This window comes from Zea mays, chromosome 2 (genome assembly GCF_902167145.1).
Source record: "Zea mays cultivar B73 chromosome 2, Zm-B73-REFERENCE-NAM-5.0, whole genome shotgun sequence".
Lineage (NCBI taxonomy): Eukaryota > Viridiplantae > Streptophyta > Magnoliopsida > Poales > Poaceae > Zea > Zea mays.
In genome coordinates, this window is record NC_050097.1 from 188,212,638 (window position 1) to 188,231,998 (window position 19,361).

Sequence of the window (19,361 nt, forward strand, 5' to 3'; positions counted from 1 at the left end):
GAATATTTAGCTCATTCCTAAGTTTGCTAAAGGTTTTCTCATCTAAAGGCTTGGTAAAGATATCAACTAATTGTTCTTTGGTGCTAACATAAGCAATCTCGATATTCTCCTTTGTTGGTGATCTCTCAAAAAGTGATACCGAATGTCTATGTGCTTAGTGCGGCTGTGTTCAACGGAATTATCCGACATGCGGATTGCACTCTCATTGTCACATAGGAGAGGAACTTTGCTCAATTTGTAGCCATAGTCCATGAGGATTTGCCTCATCCAAAGTAATTGCACACAGCACTGGCCTGCGGCAATGTACTTGGCTTCGGCGGTAGAAAGAGCCACTGAGTTTTGTTTCTTTGAAGCTCAAGACACCAGGGATCTCACCAGAAACTGACAAGTCCTTGATGTGCTCTTCCTATCAATTTTACACCCTGCCCAATCGGCATCGGAATATCCTAATAAATCAAAAGTGGATCCCTTGGGGTACCAAAGTCCAAACTTAGGAGTATAAACTAAATATCTTATGATTCTTTTCACGGCCCTAAGGTGAACTTCCTTAGGATCGACTTAGAACCTTGCACACATGTATACGGAAAGCATAGTATCCGGTCGAGATGCACATAAATAGAGTAAAGATCCTATCATCGACTGATATACCTTTTGATCTATGGACTTACCTCCCGTGTCGAGGTCGAGATGCCCATTGGTTCCCATGGGTGTCTTGATGGGCTTGGCATCCTTCATTCCAAACATGTTAAGTATGTCTTGAATGTACTTTGTTTGGCTGAAGAAGGTGCCGTCTTGGAGTTGCTTGACTTGAAATCCTAGAAAATACTTCAACTCCCCTATCATAGACATCTCGAATTTTTGAATCATGATCCTACTAAACTCTTCACAAGTAGATTTGTTAGTAGACCCAAATATGATATCATCAACATAAATTTGGCATACAAACAAATCTTTTGCAATAGTTTTAGTAAAAAGTGTAGTATCGGCTTTTCTGACTTTGAAGCCAATAGTGATAAGGAAATCTCGCAGGCATTCATACCATGCTCTTGGGGCTTGCTTGAGTTCATAAAGCGCCTTTGAGAGTTTATACACATTGTTAGGGTATTCACTATCTTCAATGTCGAGAGGTTGCTCAACATATACCTCTTCCTTGATTGGTCCATTGAGGAAGACACTTTTCACGTCCATTTGATAAAACTTAAAGCCATGGTAAGTAGCATAGGCAAGTAATATACGAGTTGACTCAAGCCTAGTTACGGGTGCATAAGTTTCACCAAAGTCCAAACCTTCGACTTAACCTTTGGCCACAAGCCGGACTTTGTTTCTTGTCACCACACCATGCTCATCTTGCTTGTTGAGGAATACCCATTTGGTACCTACAACATTTTGATTAGGACGTGGAACCAAATGTCATACCTCATTCCTCGTGAAGTTGTTGAGTTCCTCTTGCATTGCCAGCACCCAATCTGAATCTCTTAGTGCATCCTCTACCCTGTATGGCTCAATAGAGGACACAAAAGAGTAATGTTCACAGAAATGAGCAACTTGAGATTTAGTGGTTACCCCCTTATGAATGTCACCAAGGATGGAGTTGACGGGGTGATCTCTTTGAATTGCTTGGTGGACTGTTGGGTGTGGCGGTCTTTGACCCTGAATTTCTTGATCATCTTCCTTGTCTTGATCAACTTCATCTCCCCCTTGATCCTTGTCCTTCTCTTGAGGTGGCTCATCTTCCTGATCTTCATCATCTTGAGCTTGTTCCTCATCTTGAGTTGGTGGAGATGCTTGCATGGAAGATGATGGTTGATCTTGTGCTTGTGGAGGCTCTTCGGATTCCTTAGGATACACATCCCTAATGGACATGTTCCTTAGCGCGACGCATAGAGCCTCTTCATCATCTAGCTCATCAAGATCAATTTGCTCCACTTTGGAGCCATTAGTCTCATCAAACACAATGTCACAAGAAACCTCTACTACTCCAGTGGATTTGTTGAAGACTCTATATGCCCTTGTGTTTGAGTCATAACCAAGTAAAAAGCCTTCTACAGCCTTAGGAGCAAATTTAGATTTTCTACCTCTTTTAATAAGAATAAAACATTTGCTACCAAAAATTCTAAAATATGAAACATTGGGATTTTTACCAATGAGAAGTTCATATGATGTCTTCTTGAGGATTCGGTGAAGGTAGAGTTGGTTGATGGAGTAGCAGGTGGTGTTAATCGCCTCTGCCCAAAACCGGTCCGGAGTCTTGTACTCGTTAAGCATCGTCCTCGCCATGTCCAATAGAGTTCTATTCTTCCTCTCCACTACACCATTTTGTTGAGGTGTGTAGGGAGAAGAGAACTCATGCTTGATGCCCTCTTCCTCAAGAAAGCCTTCAATTTGAGAGTTCTCGGACTCCGTCCCATTGTCGCTTCTTATCTTTTTTATTCTTAATCCGAACTCGTTTTGAGCCCGTCTTAAAAATCCTTTTAAGGTCTTTTAGGTTTGAGATTTTTCCTGCAAAAAGAATACCCAAATGAAGCGAGAGTAACCATCCACAATTACTAGACAATACTTACTCCCGCCGATGCTTATGTAAGCTATCGGGCCAAATAGATCCATGTGGAGTAGTTCTAGTGGCCTGTCCGTTGTCATTATGTTCTTGTGTGGATGGTGGGCGCCAACTTGCTTTCCTGCTTGACATGCTCTACAAACCCTGTCTTTCTCAAAATGAACATTTGTTAGTCCCAAAATGTGTTCTCCCTTTAGAAGCTTGTGAAGATTCTTCATTCCAACATGGGCTAGTCGGCGATGCCAGAGCCAACCCATATTAGTCTTAGCAATTAAACAAGTGTTGAGTTCAGCTATGTTTTCATTAAAATCAATTAAATATAGCCGACCCTCTAACACTCCCTTAAATGCTATTGAATCGTCACTTCTTCTAAAGACAGTAACACCTACATCTGTAAAAAAGACAGTTGTAGCCCATTTTGCATAATTGAGAAACAGAAAGCAAACTGTAATCTAAAGCATCTACAAGAAAAACATTGGAAATATAATGGTCAGATGATATAACAATTTTACCAAGTCCTTTGACCAAACCTTGATTTCAATCCCCGAATATGATAGCTCTTTGAGGATCTTCGTTTTTCTCGTAGGAGGAGAACATTCTTTTCTCCCCTGTCATGTGGTTTGTGCATCCGCTATCAATTATCCAACTTGAGCCCCCAGATGCATAAACCTGCAAAACAATTTAGGCCTTGTTCTTAGGTACCTAAACAGTCTTGGGTCCTTTGATGTTAGAAACAAGCACCTTGGGTACCCAAACACAAGTCTTGGAGCCCTTGTGTTTGCCCCCAACATATTTGGCAACTAGTTTGCCTGATTTGTTAGTTAATACATATGATGCATCAAAAGTCTTAAATGAAATATTAGGCTCATTTGATGCAGTAGGAGTTTTCTTTTTAGGCATTTTAACATGTGTAGAATGCCTAGAGCTAGATGACTCATTCTTATATATAAAAGCATGGTGAGAAATAGAATGAGATTTCTTAGCATGAATTCTCCTAATTTTGTGTTCGGGATAATTAGCAGGATATAAAATATAGCTCTCATTATCCTAAACCATGGGAGCCTTGCCCTTAACAAAATTAGACAATCTTTTAGGGGCATTAAGCTTGACATTGCTTCTCTGTTGGAAACCAATGCCATCCTTAATGCCAGGGCGTCTCCCACTATAGAGCATGCTTCTAGCAAATTTAAATTTTTTTATTTTCAATTTCATGCTCATTAATTTTAGCAGTTAATTGAGCTATATGATCATTTTGTTGTTTAATTAGAGCAAGGTGATCATTTATAATCTACATCTAGTACAAATAGTGACATGATGTCACACCCGGTTTTGGAAGGCAAACCGAATGTGAACCATGTACGTGCCAGGATCAGAACTCACGTACACAGTGATTACATAATTGGACATCATCACACAATGCTCAAATTAAATAGCGAAAAAGTACTTAATTACATCAAGATGTCTGAGACATCCACAGAGTCTATTACATAACCGTTGTCTTTAGCATAAATATCAAAGTGCGAAGAAACGAAACGTAGAGGATAAGCCTATGCAGGCAGCTGACTAGGGGTTTGCCACTAAAGTAAACTAAAACCCGTCGTATTCCTAGAACTCCTCGAAGTCCTCCATGTTGCCAGCATCACCTTCTGAGCACTGAGTACAATGGGGACAACCTGGGGTGGGGGTGGTGTGTAAAGCAAGGGTGAGTACACATCAACGTACTCATCAAATGTCCCGTTTGGCTAAATTGGGCTAGCTGTATGTGGCGTTGAGGTTAAGCAGTTGCTTTTTAGTTGGTCAAGTATTTATTATTATTAGTAGAGCCAAGTTTTAGTAATGAACCCAGTTATTACCTAAAAGTACTCCCTCAAAAGAGGAAATACTAGAGATCAGATTTATAATATCATTGTTAACCATCATCATAAAAGTAACAAAAGTTCTTCTAATCACAGAGGATCACAAGGCTGCTCTTAACCGTGAGCTCGGCCGATATACCAGTTTTTAACACTCTGCAGATGTTGCACACTTTACCCACGGGTCGTGATCCCTTTCTAGCCTGGGTTGTACAGACCTGATCTTCACCACCAAGGTGAATGGCCAGGGATACACTACGTAGCCTTTACAAAGACTCCCCTGGTGCATAGCTGCTCGTTAGGTTTCGCTAGTCGTACAAACGCAGTACACCTCCCCAAGGTGGGTGACTAACAAAATCAAATCGAATGAACCTCTACACCCCACCCTTGGTAGAGCGAGCACTACGCCCCGGCCCCCATTGATGGCCCCCAGGCAAAGCCAACTACATCCCCAGGTTTATCTAATTATTCAGCTAAGGACGTCTCATTCCACCCTCATGGTTGCACTGTTATCCCGGGTGGTCACTCCACGAACAGGTCCTTACGGAGAGGTACTCAGGAAAAAGGCCTGAGCCCCCTAGAGTATCACAAGATCATCACATAATCAAGATAACAATATCGTATCATAAATGTTCACATCATGTTCATTGATTTAAGTTAAGGCAATAGCAAAATGCTAACCATGATAACCCAAAAAGATAAACAAGGATAAGGTAAATACAAACTAGTCAATCCTTAGGTTTCGCGGGGCAGTGAATTATAAAGTAAGTAGGACATAATAGGCCAGAGGACACTTGCCTTGACCAGGTTGTTGCTCAAGGAGGTCTCCAACAACACACTCAGGAACCTCAGATTGTTTGTTGTCTAAATGAAGCGAGCATGCATTCAATACATTTGGAAAGTACAAATGAACAACACACCAAACATGTACAAACATAGGAATGCATCCTAAAAACACAATAGGGGATAATGAGATCAAAGTATAATATGAACTATAACATGGACCAACTTTCTTTGGAAATAGATTATTATTTCTCTAAGTGTTACTCACAAATACATAACATAGTTCAATATATTTTATTGTGACCTAAAAATTAGCCCAGAGATGATTTCATGTAATACACATTATTAATCTCACAAGATTAAACTTGTTTAAATCTCTAGGGTTCTCCTTTTATTTATTTTATTAAATAAATAAATTTACACCTACATTAGTTCATAATTAATCATAAAAATTAGAATGTGCATACAGTAACTGAAATTAATTTATTTAAAAAGAGAATAATTCTATGAACATTTTGCAATTTGAATCACTAAATTTGGAGTTCATATGCAAAAGATATGAAATAAACAAGTTTGGGAATTCAAAATATGAAATTAGGTCTAATTCTATGAATATTTAAAAGTTCATGGTTCAATCTGCAAGAATACAGGGGCATGCGCGCGAAAACCAGGGACGGCGGGTTGATTCTAAACAAACCGAGGGTCTCTTTAATAAAACTACCGCGCGAAGGGGTATCGGGTGATTCTAACCGTTAGATCAGAAACCGACGGCCGAGATTAGATCTACGGTCGAGAGCGCGAGCGGGCGGGCGAGTGCTGACAGGCGGGCCAGGGGGTGTCAGCGACAGAGGGGGAGGGTGCAGTGACCGAGCGGGCCCAGCGCCAGGGGACACGGGCGCTGACAGGCGGGCCAGGGGCGCAGGGCGCGCGTGCGCGAAGCGGTATCCGTGATCTGGGCCGCGCGATCAAGATCGGACGGGGGAGATCAGACCAGGGGGATGAACGGCTGTGGGTGGCGCTGCTCCTCTCCGCGGCGGTGAGGTCGCTGGAGTTGGGGCAGGCGCATGCTAGGGTGGTTCCGGGGTCGCGGGATTGGGCAGAGAGGGAGAGAATGCCACGGTGAACTCAGTGGCGGGGAAAAGGCCACGAATCTATGGACAGAGGGGGAAGAACGATGGGGAGAAGGCCTCGGGCGGACCGGAGGTACTCCGGTTAGGGATTCCAACCACGGGGAGGGGGCTTGAGGCGCGCTAAGGCCTGGGAAGGCTTCAGCAGAGGCAGAGGTGACATAGGGACCTACACCAGGGCACTGGACTGGGCTAAATTGGTCGGCCACAGCGCGGGCGCGGTGGACCACCACGGCCGAGCACCGGCGATGCCAAAATTGGCCGAGCATAGAGCGAAATTGGGGAAATTAAGCACGGGCAAAGGTGTCTCACCTCGGGGCGGAGCTCGGGGTGGCTTGGCGCGGTCTCCAGCGAACTAGATGGTCGGGGAAGCGGGCACGGGTCTCCGGCGGCATCTGGCAGCGTGGGCAGAGCGCGAGAGAGGGCGGTGCTGTGCGAAATGAGGCGGGGAAGTGAGTGCGGGCACTGGCGGGGCTCTAAGGGGGAGTTGGGGCGCATGGGTGGGCGTCGTGGCTGAGAATTCCGGCAACGTGTGCGAGTGCGCACTCGCCGGTCCACGACGGGGGCGGGGAGGGTGGAACTGACAGGGAGGGTCCATGGCACAGAGAGAGAGAGAAGGGGCGCACGGGGTAATGGCCCAGCGCCTGGCAGCGCGGGCCCGTGCGGCAGAGAGGGAAGAGGGGCACGAAGGGGAAACAACTGGCGCCGACAGGTCGGCCCCAGTGGGCAGAGAGCGAGAGAGAGAGAGCGCGAGAGAGAGAGCAGCCGCTGACAGGTGGATCCCACCTGTCAGGCGTGCAGGCGCGCGGACTGGCTGAGCCGAGCTGGGCTGCTATTCCTTTTTCTTTTTCTCTGGATTTTCTAATTCTTTTTCTATTTCTTTTCTCTAGGGTTTCCAATTCCAAATTCAAATTAGGTTTCAGATTCAAATAAATTCAAACATGTGCAACACTTTAAAGAATAAATAAGCTCAACATGATGCAACATGTCATGACTCATAATGTTTTGGCAAAAATAAATAATTAAATCCCCCTAACTTTTAAGCTAATTCTTCTTAAAAGGGAAAAGGAAGAGAGGATCTAGAGAGAGATAGAACCTAGGGTGAGAGAGAGAAGAGTAACACATGAATTTGGGTGATCATTAAAAAGAAATTTTACACCCCCAAATTCAGGGTGTTACACATGATCAACAGTAGATGTAGAGGGTTTGCAATCATTTAATGCATCTATCTTAGCATGTAATATGGCATTCTCATTTCTAAGACAGGAAATAGAATCATTGCAAACATTTAAATCTTTAGCCTTGGAAATTAAACTAGCATTTTCGGTCCTAAGGCTAGAAATTGATTCATTCAATTTATCAATCTTAGTAATTAAACTAGCATTTTCATTTCTAAGACTGGTAGTTGAATCATGGCAAATGCTAAGCTCTTTAGTCAAGTTTTCACTTTTTTCTACTTCCTGAGCATAAGCATTTTTTACTTTAACATGCATTTTGTTTTCTCTAATAAGGAATTCCTCTTGGCTATCCAAAAGTTCATCCTTCTCATGAATGGCACCTATCAATTCATTTAATTTTTCCTTTTATTGCATGTTAAGGTTGGCAAAAAGAGTAAGTAAATCATCTTCATCATCACTAGAACTACCCTCATCACTAGATGTAGTGTACTTGGGGTTGGTTCTAGTTTGTACCTTTTTCTTTTTGCCGTCCTTTGCCATGAAGCACTTGTGGCTGACGTTGGGGAAGAGGAGGCCCTTGTTGATGGCGATGTTGGCGGCATCCTTGTCGGAGGAGGAGTCGGTGGAGCTCTCATCGGAGTCCCATTCTTGACAAACGTGGTCATCGTCGCCCTTCATCTTGTAGTACCTCTTCTTTTCCTTCTTCTTCCCCCTCTTGTCGTCGCCCCTGTCACTATCACTAGACATTGGACATTTAACAATAAAATGACCGGTCTTACCACATTTGTAGCACACCCTCTTGGAATGGGGTTTGTAGTCCTTTGCCCTCCTTTGCTTGAGTATTTGGCGAAAGCTCTTGATGATGAGCGCCATTTCCTCGTTGTCGAGCTTGGAGGCGTCGATGGGGAGCCTACTTGATGTAGACTCTTCTTTCTTCTCTTTTGTCGCCTTGAATGCGACGGGTTGCACCTCGGGTGTTGAGGTGGCACCTTGCTCTAAATTGACAATGTGTTTGGAGTCTTTGATCATAAGTTCAAAGCTCACAAACTTGTCAATTACTTCTTCGGGAGACATTAGCTTATATCTAGGATCACCACGTATTAATTGAACTTGAGTGGGATTACGAAATATGAGGGATCTAAGAATAACCTTGACCATTTTATGGTCATCCCATTTTGTGCTCCCGAGGTTGCGCACTTGGTTGACCAAGGTCTTGAGCCGATTGTACATTGCTTGTGGCTCCTCTTCTTGGTTGAGGACGAATCGACCGAGCTCCCCTCGATCGTCTCTCGCTTGGTGATCTTGGTCACCTCATCTCCTTCGTGCGCGGTTTTTAGGACGTCCCAAATCTCCTTGGCGCTTTTTAACCCTTGCACCTTATTATACTCCTCTCGACATAGAGAGGCGAGGAGTATAGTAGTTGCTTGGGAGTTAAAGTGTCGTATTTGGGCAACCTCGTCCGAGTCGTAGCCCTCGTCCCCCACGGTAGGTACCTGCGCTCCAAATTCAACAATGTCCCATATGCTTGCGTGGAGTGAGGTTAGGTGATGCCTTATTTTATCACTCCACACACAATAGTCCTCACCATCAAAATATGGTGGTTTGCCTAATGGAACGGAGAGTAGAGGAGCGTGCTTAGAAATACAGGGATAACGAAGTGGCATCTTAATATACTTCTTGTGCTCATGGCGCTTAGAAGTGATGGACGTCGCGTCGGAGCCGGATGTGGAGAGCGACGAAAAGTCGGTCTCGTAGTAGACCACTTTCTTCATCTTCTTCTTCTTGTCGCCACTCCGATGCGACTTGACGTGGGAAGGGGATCCCTCCTTAGCTTTGGTGCCGGACTCCCTTGATGAAGCTTTCTCGTGGCTTGTGGCCTTCTCGCCAGTTTCCATCTCCCTCTTGGCGGATCCTTCTGACATCACTTCGAGTTGTTAGACTCTAATGAAGTATCGGGCTTTCATACCAATTGAAAGTCGCCTAGAGGGGGGGTGAATAGGCGGAATCTGAAAATTATAAACTTAAGCACACACTACAAGCCAGGGTTAGCGTTAGAAATGAATTCGAGTCCGAAAGAGAGTGGAAAACAAATCAACCAAGAAATAAAGCGAATGAAAACGGTGATTTGTTTTACCGAGGTTCGGTTCTAAAGAACCTAGTCCCCGTTGAGGTGGTCACAAAGACCGGGTCTCTTTCAACCCTTTCCCTCTCTCAAACGGTCACCTAGACCGAGTGAGCTTTCTCCTTAATCAAATGGGTCACTTAGACCCCACAAGGACCACCACACACTTGGTGTCTCTTGCTTTGATTACAATTCACTTGGGAACAAGAATGAGGAAGGAAGAAAGCGATCCAAGCAACAAGAGCACAAAGTGTAGGATTACGGGGAGGCTACGCTAGCGCAAAACAAAATTTTTATCCCCATAATACCAAGAACTACTGCGGTTATAGGTCATGGAATTACCACTAGACGCGCAGAGCAGCGGAAGACGTCTCGATGTAGACGAACGCGTCGAGCAGTGCCGTGCAGTCGCCGGCGTCCTTCACGTCCTCGCGCGGTTCGTCCAAGTGCTCCAGATGTAGCACCTCCGAGGTATCCACACGTACAGGGAGGAAGCGCCGCGTACCGAACTGCTAGGTTCGCGACGGCGGCTTGGCGAGGGCGAGAGGTGGGCGGCGGCTGTTAGTTTGCTGGTGGCGAATTAGGTTATCCTTAACCGCGCCCCCGCCCCTCAATATATAGGCGTTATGGTGGGCTTCTGACGCCGAGGCCCATCATTAACCCTAAAGCCCAGTCTAATTTCGGATCTAATCCGAATTAGGCTTCCTTCCCCTTAAGTGTGTGACCCTATAGGTTCACGTACAAATAGACATAGGCCGAGTACTCTTACTTGGCCCAATAATTGACAGCGGCCTCTAGCAAGACATGTCAACTCCTATGTGTACGTAAAGATCATATCAGACGAACCATTGCGACATTACGTACATGCTGTTCCCTTTGTCTCACGATATTTGGTCTGGCTCTAAGCTGACCTCTCTTTCTCGATACTGTGAATTGGAATCCTTTCAATGGTTAACTCTTAACCCTAGCACGGCCATGCATTTCTTGATCCAATCACTCGAGGGGCCCAGAGATATCTCTCTCACAAAGAGAGGGACAAATTCCATCTTGACTGACCATGCCTCACAGCATGCTTCCTGACAAACCCAAAACTACCTTTATAACTACCCAGTTACGGGATAGCGTTTGATAGTCCCTAAGTAAGTCAATTCACATCTTGAGAACATGCGACAATCTCAGGTCTAAGGATACAGTATTCATGTTGCAAGAAGAGAACTATATTACAATATCTCACGTTGGGTCGGTCCAGCCTCATGTCATACATGCGCCCACATTATTAGTTTAACATCTCCATGTTCATGACTTGTGAAATGTAGTCATCAACTAATACATGTGCTAGTCATCGACTCTGACTAGGGACATCATTTAGAATAACCATATAAGTAAAGAATCTCACAAACAATTCACATAATTGCTAATCAATACAAGGTGCCTTCCATGGATATTCAATTAAGCAATATATATATCATGGATACAAAGAAATATGCTCATCTCTATGATTATCTCTAGGGCATATTTCTAACACAAAGAACACGAACAAACTCTCTCTCAAGTCACTAAGTGGTTGGAGTGGATTTGGCACTTGGAGAGGCTTTGATTCTTTTGATTTGTGTCTAGGAGTGAATGCACTTGCTCTTGTATTGAATGAGAACCTTGAAAAACTTGTATGCTTGGAGTGGTGGTGGTTGGGGGTATTTATAGCCCTCAACCACCAACAAGCCGTTGGGGGTGGCTGCTGTCGATGGGCGCACCGGACAGTCCGATGCGCCACCGGACACTGTCCAGTGCCCCAGCCACGTCACCCAACCGTTAGGGTTTGGGAGCTTCTGACTGATGGAGGCTTTGTCCTCTAGTGGCACCGGACAGTCTGGTGCCGCACCGGACAGGTCTTGTTCACTGTCTGGTGCGCCTCTGACCTCTGTTCTGACTTCTGCCGCGCACTGTAGCGCTGTCAGGGGCACTGTTACAATCGACCATTGCGCTGGTAGCCGTTACTCCGCTGATGCACCGAACAGTCCGGTGGCACACCAGATAGTCCGGTGATTTATAGCGGAGAGCGTCTAAAGAAACCCGAGAGTGACCAGTTCAGCCCTGTACGGTCCTGGTGCATCGGACACTGTCCGGTGGCATACCGGACAGTCCGGTGCGCTAGACCAGGGCACACTCGGTTTCTTTGCTCTTTGTATTTGAACCCTATCTTCAATATTTTATTAGTTTGTGTTGAACCTTTATGCACCTGTAGATCATATACTCTAGAGCAAACTAGTTAGTCCAATATTTGTGTTGGGCATTCAACCACCAAAATTAATACTGGAAAAAGGTTAACCCTATTTCTCTTTCAGTGTGGTTTGTTATTTTTACCTATTACATGTATGCCTATATGTATTGTTGCGCATAGAAGCAAAGTGACGAAAAATCTGAAGCCCAACCTTGGGGACAACATCTGGACAACAAGGTTATCGCAAGTATAAAGTAAGTTATGTCCTTGATCACTTTCTTTGACCTAATAATGTTCATGATAATCATCGTGGCATACTTAGGTTTACTTGAGGGGCCTAATAGCTTACCTAGTTTATTTACCCTACACCTTGCATACAAATGAATTAACTATTGCTCTACCTGGTTTTGAGATTAATATTATATCTGAATTATGAGTATGTTTTATCATTATTGTTAGCTTAATTATTGTTCATGAGAATATTATTGTGTTAATTGAAACATGAAGAACTACCCAGGAAAACAGTGCTACCACAAGGGTGGTATGGTATACCATTGGCTGACTAATTAGAAAAACTAGTGGAGGACTACCTTACCCGAAAGGGGCAACCACGGTATGAGGAGCTGCCGGTATAGGGAGGTTCTCAGGTTGATAAAGCTGCGATGTCTTTTCGGACGAGGGATTCCTATATCACTCCCTTCTCAACGAAACCATAGTCAGTTATTTGATGCTAGTGGAACTTTGTAAAGGCCTCGTAGTGCTATCCTGTCTCGTCTCCTCGGAAGAGGTGAATGGGATTCATGAAGCCGTGACAGATGGGTATCACGCCTTGTGGGTAAAGATGTGCAACATCCGCAGAGTGTAAAACTGGTATATCAGTCATGCTCACAGTCAAGAGCTACTTGGACCCTCATATTAGTAATTTATGGAATTAAACATAACTGCCATTTGCATTGTATTGTGTGACTTATTATTAATTGTGATCAATTATTTAATTGGGTTGATATACACTTATACTTAGTAATTGCTGATAAAATTTTGACCAGCTTATTAAAAGTAATGCTCGGCCTTGACCATTTTTCTTAGTAAGCCTTACACTATACATGAGCCCCACCATAAGTGCGCTCATGCACATTATTCACCACACTTGTTGAGCGATTACGTACGTGAGCTCACTCTTGCTATTATTACACCAGGTCAAGAATGGGTGCCGCTAGAGGAACATGAAGGATGAAGCGGTGAGTTTGGAGAGGTTTAGGTCGTCGTCTCCCAGTCAACTATAATGGTGGAGGATCATTGTCGTCATATGATATATTTTATTTAGTTATTTTGTACATAACTTTTATTATATAATAAAGATGCGACATCGATTTTTGTATCATGAGTCATTATATGTGTGAGACTTGATCCTAGCATACATTTAAGATGCGCTCGGTTGTTACCTTAAATCCGGGTGTGACATGAGATGAGAGGCCAACTTGCCGAGGTCCAAGCATTAATGAAATATGCAAAGGAAAAGATCAAACAAAGCTTTGTTGTCCAAAGCAAGAAGAGTTTGCTCGAGCATCATGACTATACTTGAACGACATTGGGAAAACAAATGGATCATCCATTGTATGGGGTTGTAATGTATTTGAACCCAGGAAAGTTACATCTTCTCATATGAAATGATGATGATGTTATTGTTGGACAGCTAAGAGGTTGCTTTCTAGATGTGCTTGCAAGAATGGTACATGATGAGGAAACAAGAGACAAGATCAATTCTCAAGCATTGGATTATGAGTATCTAAGAGGAGTAGTTTTTTCAAATAAGATGGCCAAAAATAACCTTCGAACTATGACCCCTCGAAAGTGTTGTTGACTGTTGTTGTAATTCCAGCAAGTTTATTGATGTAGTGCTGCAATAATTACATCAAGTTGGTTGTTGTAGTGCTGCTAGTAGTGTTACTGTTGTTAATGTAGTTGCTGCTAGTAGCTCCTGTTGTTGTGGGGCTGATCTAATTTGTAATTCCAGCAAGTAGCTCCTTCTATTGGCTTGCTAATTTGTTATGTCGTTATCACAGTTGAGTGGTGGAGTTCATATGGTGGTCGTGTTATTGAATTATAGAGATTAGCTAGGCGTTTGGTGAGTCTTTATGCATCATCTTCAGGTTGTGAACGTAATTGAAGTACCTTTGAATTTGTAAGTTACTATGTGTGCCTTCTCAAGTCCTCATCCACCTACTCGTCTACTTTTGTAATCAATATTTCAGGATTTAGTGATTAGATGTTTTCTAATTTTATAGATCCATACAAAGAAAATAAATCAGTTGTTGCATAATAGGTTGAATTCTATCGTCTTCATTTCGTACATCTAGAAGATGAAAGCTAGGTTACAAAAACTATGCCAAAAGAAAGGGAAAAACTTTGATCTATTAGTTCATTAGGACTTCAACTAGGAGAGTGAGTGGGCTGACCCTTTGCATATAGGCCCTGAAGGTGGGCGTGGGTGTGAGTGTTACCTTACATGGGACCTTGCGGATAATGCAATTGGAGCATCAGAAGCACTTCATGGCCAAAACTTTCTAGGAAGAGCCCATAATATGTATTCAAGAAGAAATTCTGCTACTGTACAAAATGTGTCATAGGCTGAAGAGAAAGAGGAAGATGAAGAAAATGATCCACATGATGATGCATAAATCATATATTGTGAAGATGAACATGATGGTGGCAATGATGGTGGAAAAGGGGAGGCACCCAATATCCCTAAAGGGTTTGATGCTGATTTTTGAAAGATGGGAGAGTATCTATTGCTAGCATTAGCATCATGGTTTTAAATAACGGGCTAAGAGGTTTAGCAGTGTGCTTCTCAAAAGTGTAAATAACGGGCAATATCGGGATATTGCGGGCTATATGAGGCTATAGCGCATAGCTTTTGCCTACTATAACAACTATAACCGGCTATTTAAAACCCTGATTAGCATATTTACTGCATTAGTAGCTAATTACTATTAATTATGCTATTAGAACCTGTCTATGTGGCTATTTCAGATTTGTATTGTGTTGTTTTATATTTTGTAACTTGATATTATTCTATTAGAGACTATTTTGTGGCAATTTCAAATCCACTATTGTGATGACTTAGCGGCTGGTTGCCTGGTTTTACTTCCTTTATATATAGAATAATTATAGATGCTATATGTTGGTTAGTAAGGCGTCGCCTAGGCGCCTACCTAAGTCGCCCAACCGTTCAGACGGTGGTTGGGTGCCTAGCTAGTTACGCCTTGATGCCTTTAAAACCATGTATACAACGGACTCCAACTTAGATATATACCAATATCCTAATATATATGTAAGATGGTTAGAGTGGAGACTGAATCCCAAATGACTTATCTAATATGAGAATTGAAACTTATCCATGTTTGAGAACTACATACCAAGTATTATAAAAAATATTGCATGAAGTGAAAAACAAATAACCTTGGGGTTGATGTATTAGCTTTCTGGTAATTTATTAAAACAAATATATTATGGGCAGAACATCACTTTCTAAAGGAAAAACGATTACCAAGTTAGTTAACAACCAAAAACCAAGCCTCTGTTCTCAAATATTTGTCACCCACTAGTTTATTTATGAACTAAACCGCGAGAAATAAAAAAGAACAAAGATAGTACAATTTATGGGAGGTTTTGGCTTATGGGATGAACAAATTGCTTGTGCTTTAATATCCATTACATTTTCAAGTATTTCTTTTTTTAACAATGTGCTTATATAGTTTATGGTAGAATTATTAAACTAATACCTTTTTATTGATGCAAATTCGGGATTTACAAATCTTGCCGTTGATGTAAGGTAGTGTTTGGTTGAAGAGCCAAGTAGAACGGAGCCGTTCTGTCCCAGTTTTGTTGTTGTTTGATTACAAAGTAACTAGAACGGAATGGCTCCAATTAGGGAATATTCTCCTCAGATCCAGAACCATTCCGCTCCAAAAAATCAACCGGACGGAGCCGCTCCGTTCCCATCCCGCTCTCACAGTCACGCTCCGTTCCGTTCACTCTGCAACCAAACAAAAAACAGAGCCGCTCCGTTCCAGATTACCAAACACAGAACAGAGCGGCTCCGTTCCTAGAATCAGGGATATGGAACGACTCCATTCTACTTGGCTCCTCAACCAAACACTACCTAAAATTAAGATCACTAGATTGTATCAAATATACATGGAATTGATAGCATGATAAATCACTCTATATCAATGTATTATTTTCATGTCAGAGAGTACAACACTATTGAATTGCATTGCTGAAGCTATGAAAGATCATATGACGCATTATACGAGACAATGTCTAGTATATATTGTAGTCATATACACAATAAAATTATTATGAACATTTCGAGCTTTCAATACAATTTTCAAATTGACAGATTTAGTTTAACATTATTAGACTTAATTCATTATCATCGAAGAATTATTTTAGGTAATTTAAACCAAATTTCTATTTACTTACATATACCATTCGAGTGGAAAAATATTCTTGTTTTATACCTTTTATATGTTAAGTCATTATGTAACAAATATCAATTTTCAAGGATAGAAAATTTTAGACGGATCCGAAGGCATGGACAAAACATTTAGAGATTATGACACTTTGAAATTTGTTTATTTTCCATGTTGTTAGAGGTCTCCAACTATGATATTTGAAATCTTATTATGTAGTTTCTTATACTTGTATTATGTTTTCTAATTAATTAATTTTTAAATTGTTCGGTAATATATAATAAAATATAGGGAAATTTGGATCCATACCATTAAAAGATCACCACTTTGGATCCATACCATTACTATCTCACTTACATGTGGGTCCACATGAGTCAATTACATGTGGGGTACATGGTATATATCTAAAGTTTGGATCTTTTAATGGTATAGATCCAATTGTTCCTAAAATATATGATTCTAAGTAAAAAACAAAATAGAAAAAATTCAAACTTTGGATATACAATATTCAAAGTATTAGTGCATAGATTTTCACCATTAGGTCTCTTGCTTGGTTCAACTCTAATGCTCTTGTTCTGATATTTTGGTGCTCATTGTTGCAAATGTGTCCTCACTACCATTTTGTCCTCGGTCCTCCCTGAGGTTAGATAAGCCGTATAGGATCCTGTCTCTATTGCAACCGTCTTACGAATAGATTAGGATATTCGTATCTAAGTAGGGGTCGGTTGTATATACCATGTAATCTCTCTTGTGTTTGCCTATCTAAAGAAGAGCATGCAGGCTCGCATCTATTGGATATAGATATAGCACCGCGCATCTGTTTGTTTTATATTCTAATCGATCAGACACAAAGATCAATTTTATCTGGAGCATAAACTTCAAGTAGAATTTAGGAAACAACGATCGTATAGTTTCAATTCTTAATGTTTTATTTTTTAGAAAAAGGACATATATGCCTATACATAAGGAATTAAGTAATCTGATTTTGATGTCTTGTGTACTTTTTTATAAGCAAGAAAAATAAAGGAGGGTCGCTAGCTATCACGCCATTGACTAACTGCTGGAAATAAAATGCGTACCAGTTTCTGACCATATATATGTATGTACATACACCATATATATTTACTCTTGAAACTGTGTGGCTCGTATATATCCAAAAAGAAAAGAAAAGAAAAGGAAGGGTGATAGTGCCATTACACGAGGAAGGACTGTTGCAGACAGCAACATGCATGGAACTCTTTGGCAGAATCAATAACCTAAGTGTGGGAGAATCAGTCTATTCATTCACATCCCGATCGATCGAGTTCCTTTTATAATTATTACTACCTTCATGCATTATCGAATATTTGTCACCAGCTAGTTCATTTTTAAACTAAATTATGAGAAATAAAAAAGCAGAGAGAGTATTTTTTTTCTCCACAAAGTGGCACAAGCACATGTCGCATCGTCCAGTGAAATTATTATGGTTATTCGGTTGATATCACACCACTTGGACAATGACAAATGAATCGAGGTAATATGCCACGTGCTTTTATATTGGACACAATGACAATGACAAAGAGATGAGCCTAGCGCCAGAGCTAAGGCCTACTGGACCACACACCCTACTACACCGATGCTACACCTACAGTCCACAGACTTCGCTTGGATGTGATGTCGTCGTAACAATAATTGCTTCATGACGAGGATTAACAGCTAATTAAGGTCATAGAGTGCACCTTACCTGAAGCTCAATGCATACTGTACGTACTTTGTACTGCCCGTGTATACTGTACTGCAGTTCCTTCTCCCTAGTGACTTTAGACCTTGTTTGGATAATCTCGTGGCCGTAATGGGGAGTATATACATGCTGCTCCAGGTACACCTGAAGCTAGCGCTGGCCCGCAATCCTAACCTTGTGTTCATGTTTTCATTTCTATGTCTTACATGATAAGTAATACTAGAGGTAAATCATAGTTAAACTATAATGTTAAAACATAAGGGGGAGAACATTAGGCAGCAGTGAAGATGAAAGAGATGGGGTACTGGGTGAACGCGGTGTGTGGGATCGATCAAGCTAGGGAAATCACCAAGAACCACGAACCTGCCTAGCTTCAGTCGATGCAGGCATGCAGTATGGTCCAGGAAATTCATCAACACAGATCGGGGCTTAATCATCAGCAGACGAAAATATAACAAGAGATCAGCTCAAATGACCGGAGGGATCAAGGCAGTGATTGCTCGTATATGTCCTATGCATCCCAGGGACAAGAACCTCAAAGTCCGACGAGCAGCCGCCCGCGCAGCCAATCATAGCTTCAAGGTGAGGTCGATGTCGTCGGTGAGATTATTCCAGCTTGCCACCGGCGACATCCTGATCTGGTGCGACGACGAGGAGGATCTTGGTGATGAGACCGTCGTCCTCGCAATGCCCATCCTCGCCTCCTCCTCGGCAGCACTGGCGCGCTCGCCGCCCTGGCCCGCACGGCGAGCGGCGGCCAGCTCGCGGGCGCGCTTGGCCACGCTGCGCTCCAACTTGTGGGCGTTCTGGTGGCCGCCGAGTGCCTGCGAGGAGTAGAATTTCTTGTCGCAGTAGGTGCAGACGAAGTAACCCATCAGCGGCTCCGGCTCGGGCGCCACCAGGGTCCGCTGCAGGGAGAGGTTGAGGTCGAGGACGCCCTCCTCCCCGCCGCGGTCACTCTTGCCCTTGGTATTCATGGCGGCCGGGGACAGCACGGCAGGCAATAAAGCTGCTGGCTCGAGCTCGATCCTCGAACGAAGGTGACGAGCGAGTAGAAGAGTAGCTTCTATTATTCGCCTGTTTTTGGTAACAGCAGTGTACAATGCTGCGCAATTGCACCAACCGCAGGATGCTCGAGTACGTATATATATACTACGTATCTATCTACAGCCAAGTGTAGAGAGAGACACAGGAAAGGCGGTAGCGTATGTATCTGTATTCTGTACGTATGTATATATATGGTGGTTCAGATTAATAACAGGTACATACGTAGGTCTAGAAAATAAGGCGCTCCATGAAGAAAAGGAAAGAAACGAATGAAAATGACAAAA

General features: G+C 42.6%; 1 protein-coding gene and 1 long non-coding RNA gene across 2 annotated transcripts in view; one reads left to right on the forward strand and one right to left on the reverse strand.

Moving 5' to 3' along the window:
* LOC103647449 (uncharacterized) overlaps positions 1-13,766 on the forward strand; it is a 46,060-nt gene extending 32,294 nt beyond the window's left edge. The window contains exon 3 of the long non-coding RNA XR_562849.4: positions 13,032-13,766. This is a non-coding gene — a long non-coding RNA (uncharacterized lncRNA). The remainder of the gene's footprint in view (positions 1-13,031) is intronic.
* A 4,612-nt stretch (positions 13,767-18,378) lies between these two features.
* LOC100284525 (zinc finger protein 2) lies at positions 18,379-19,147 on the reverse strand. The gene is given in 1 exon segment (NM_001157420.2): positions 18,379-19,147. A coding segment is annotated over 1 exon segment (408 nt). The 5' UTR covers positions 19,008-19,147; the 3' UTR covers positions 18,379-18,599.
* Between the last annotated feature and the right edge of the window lie 214 nt (positions 19,148-19,361).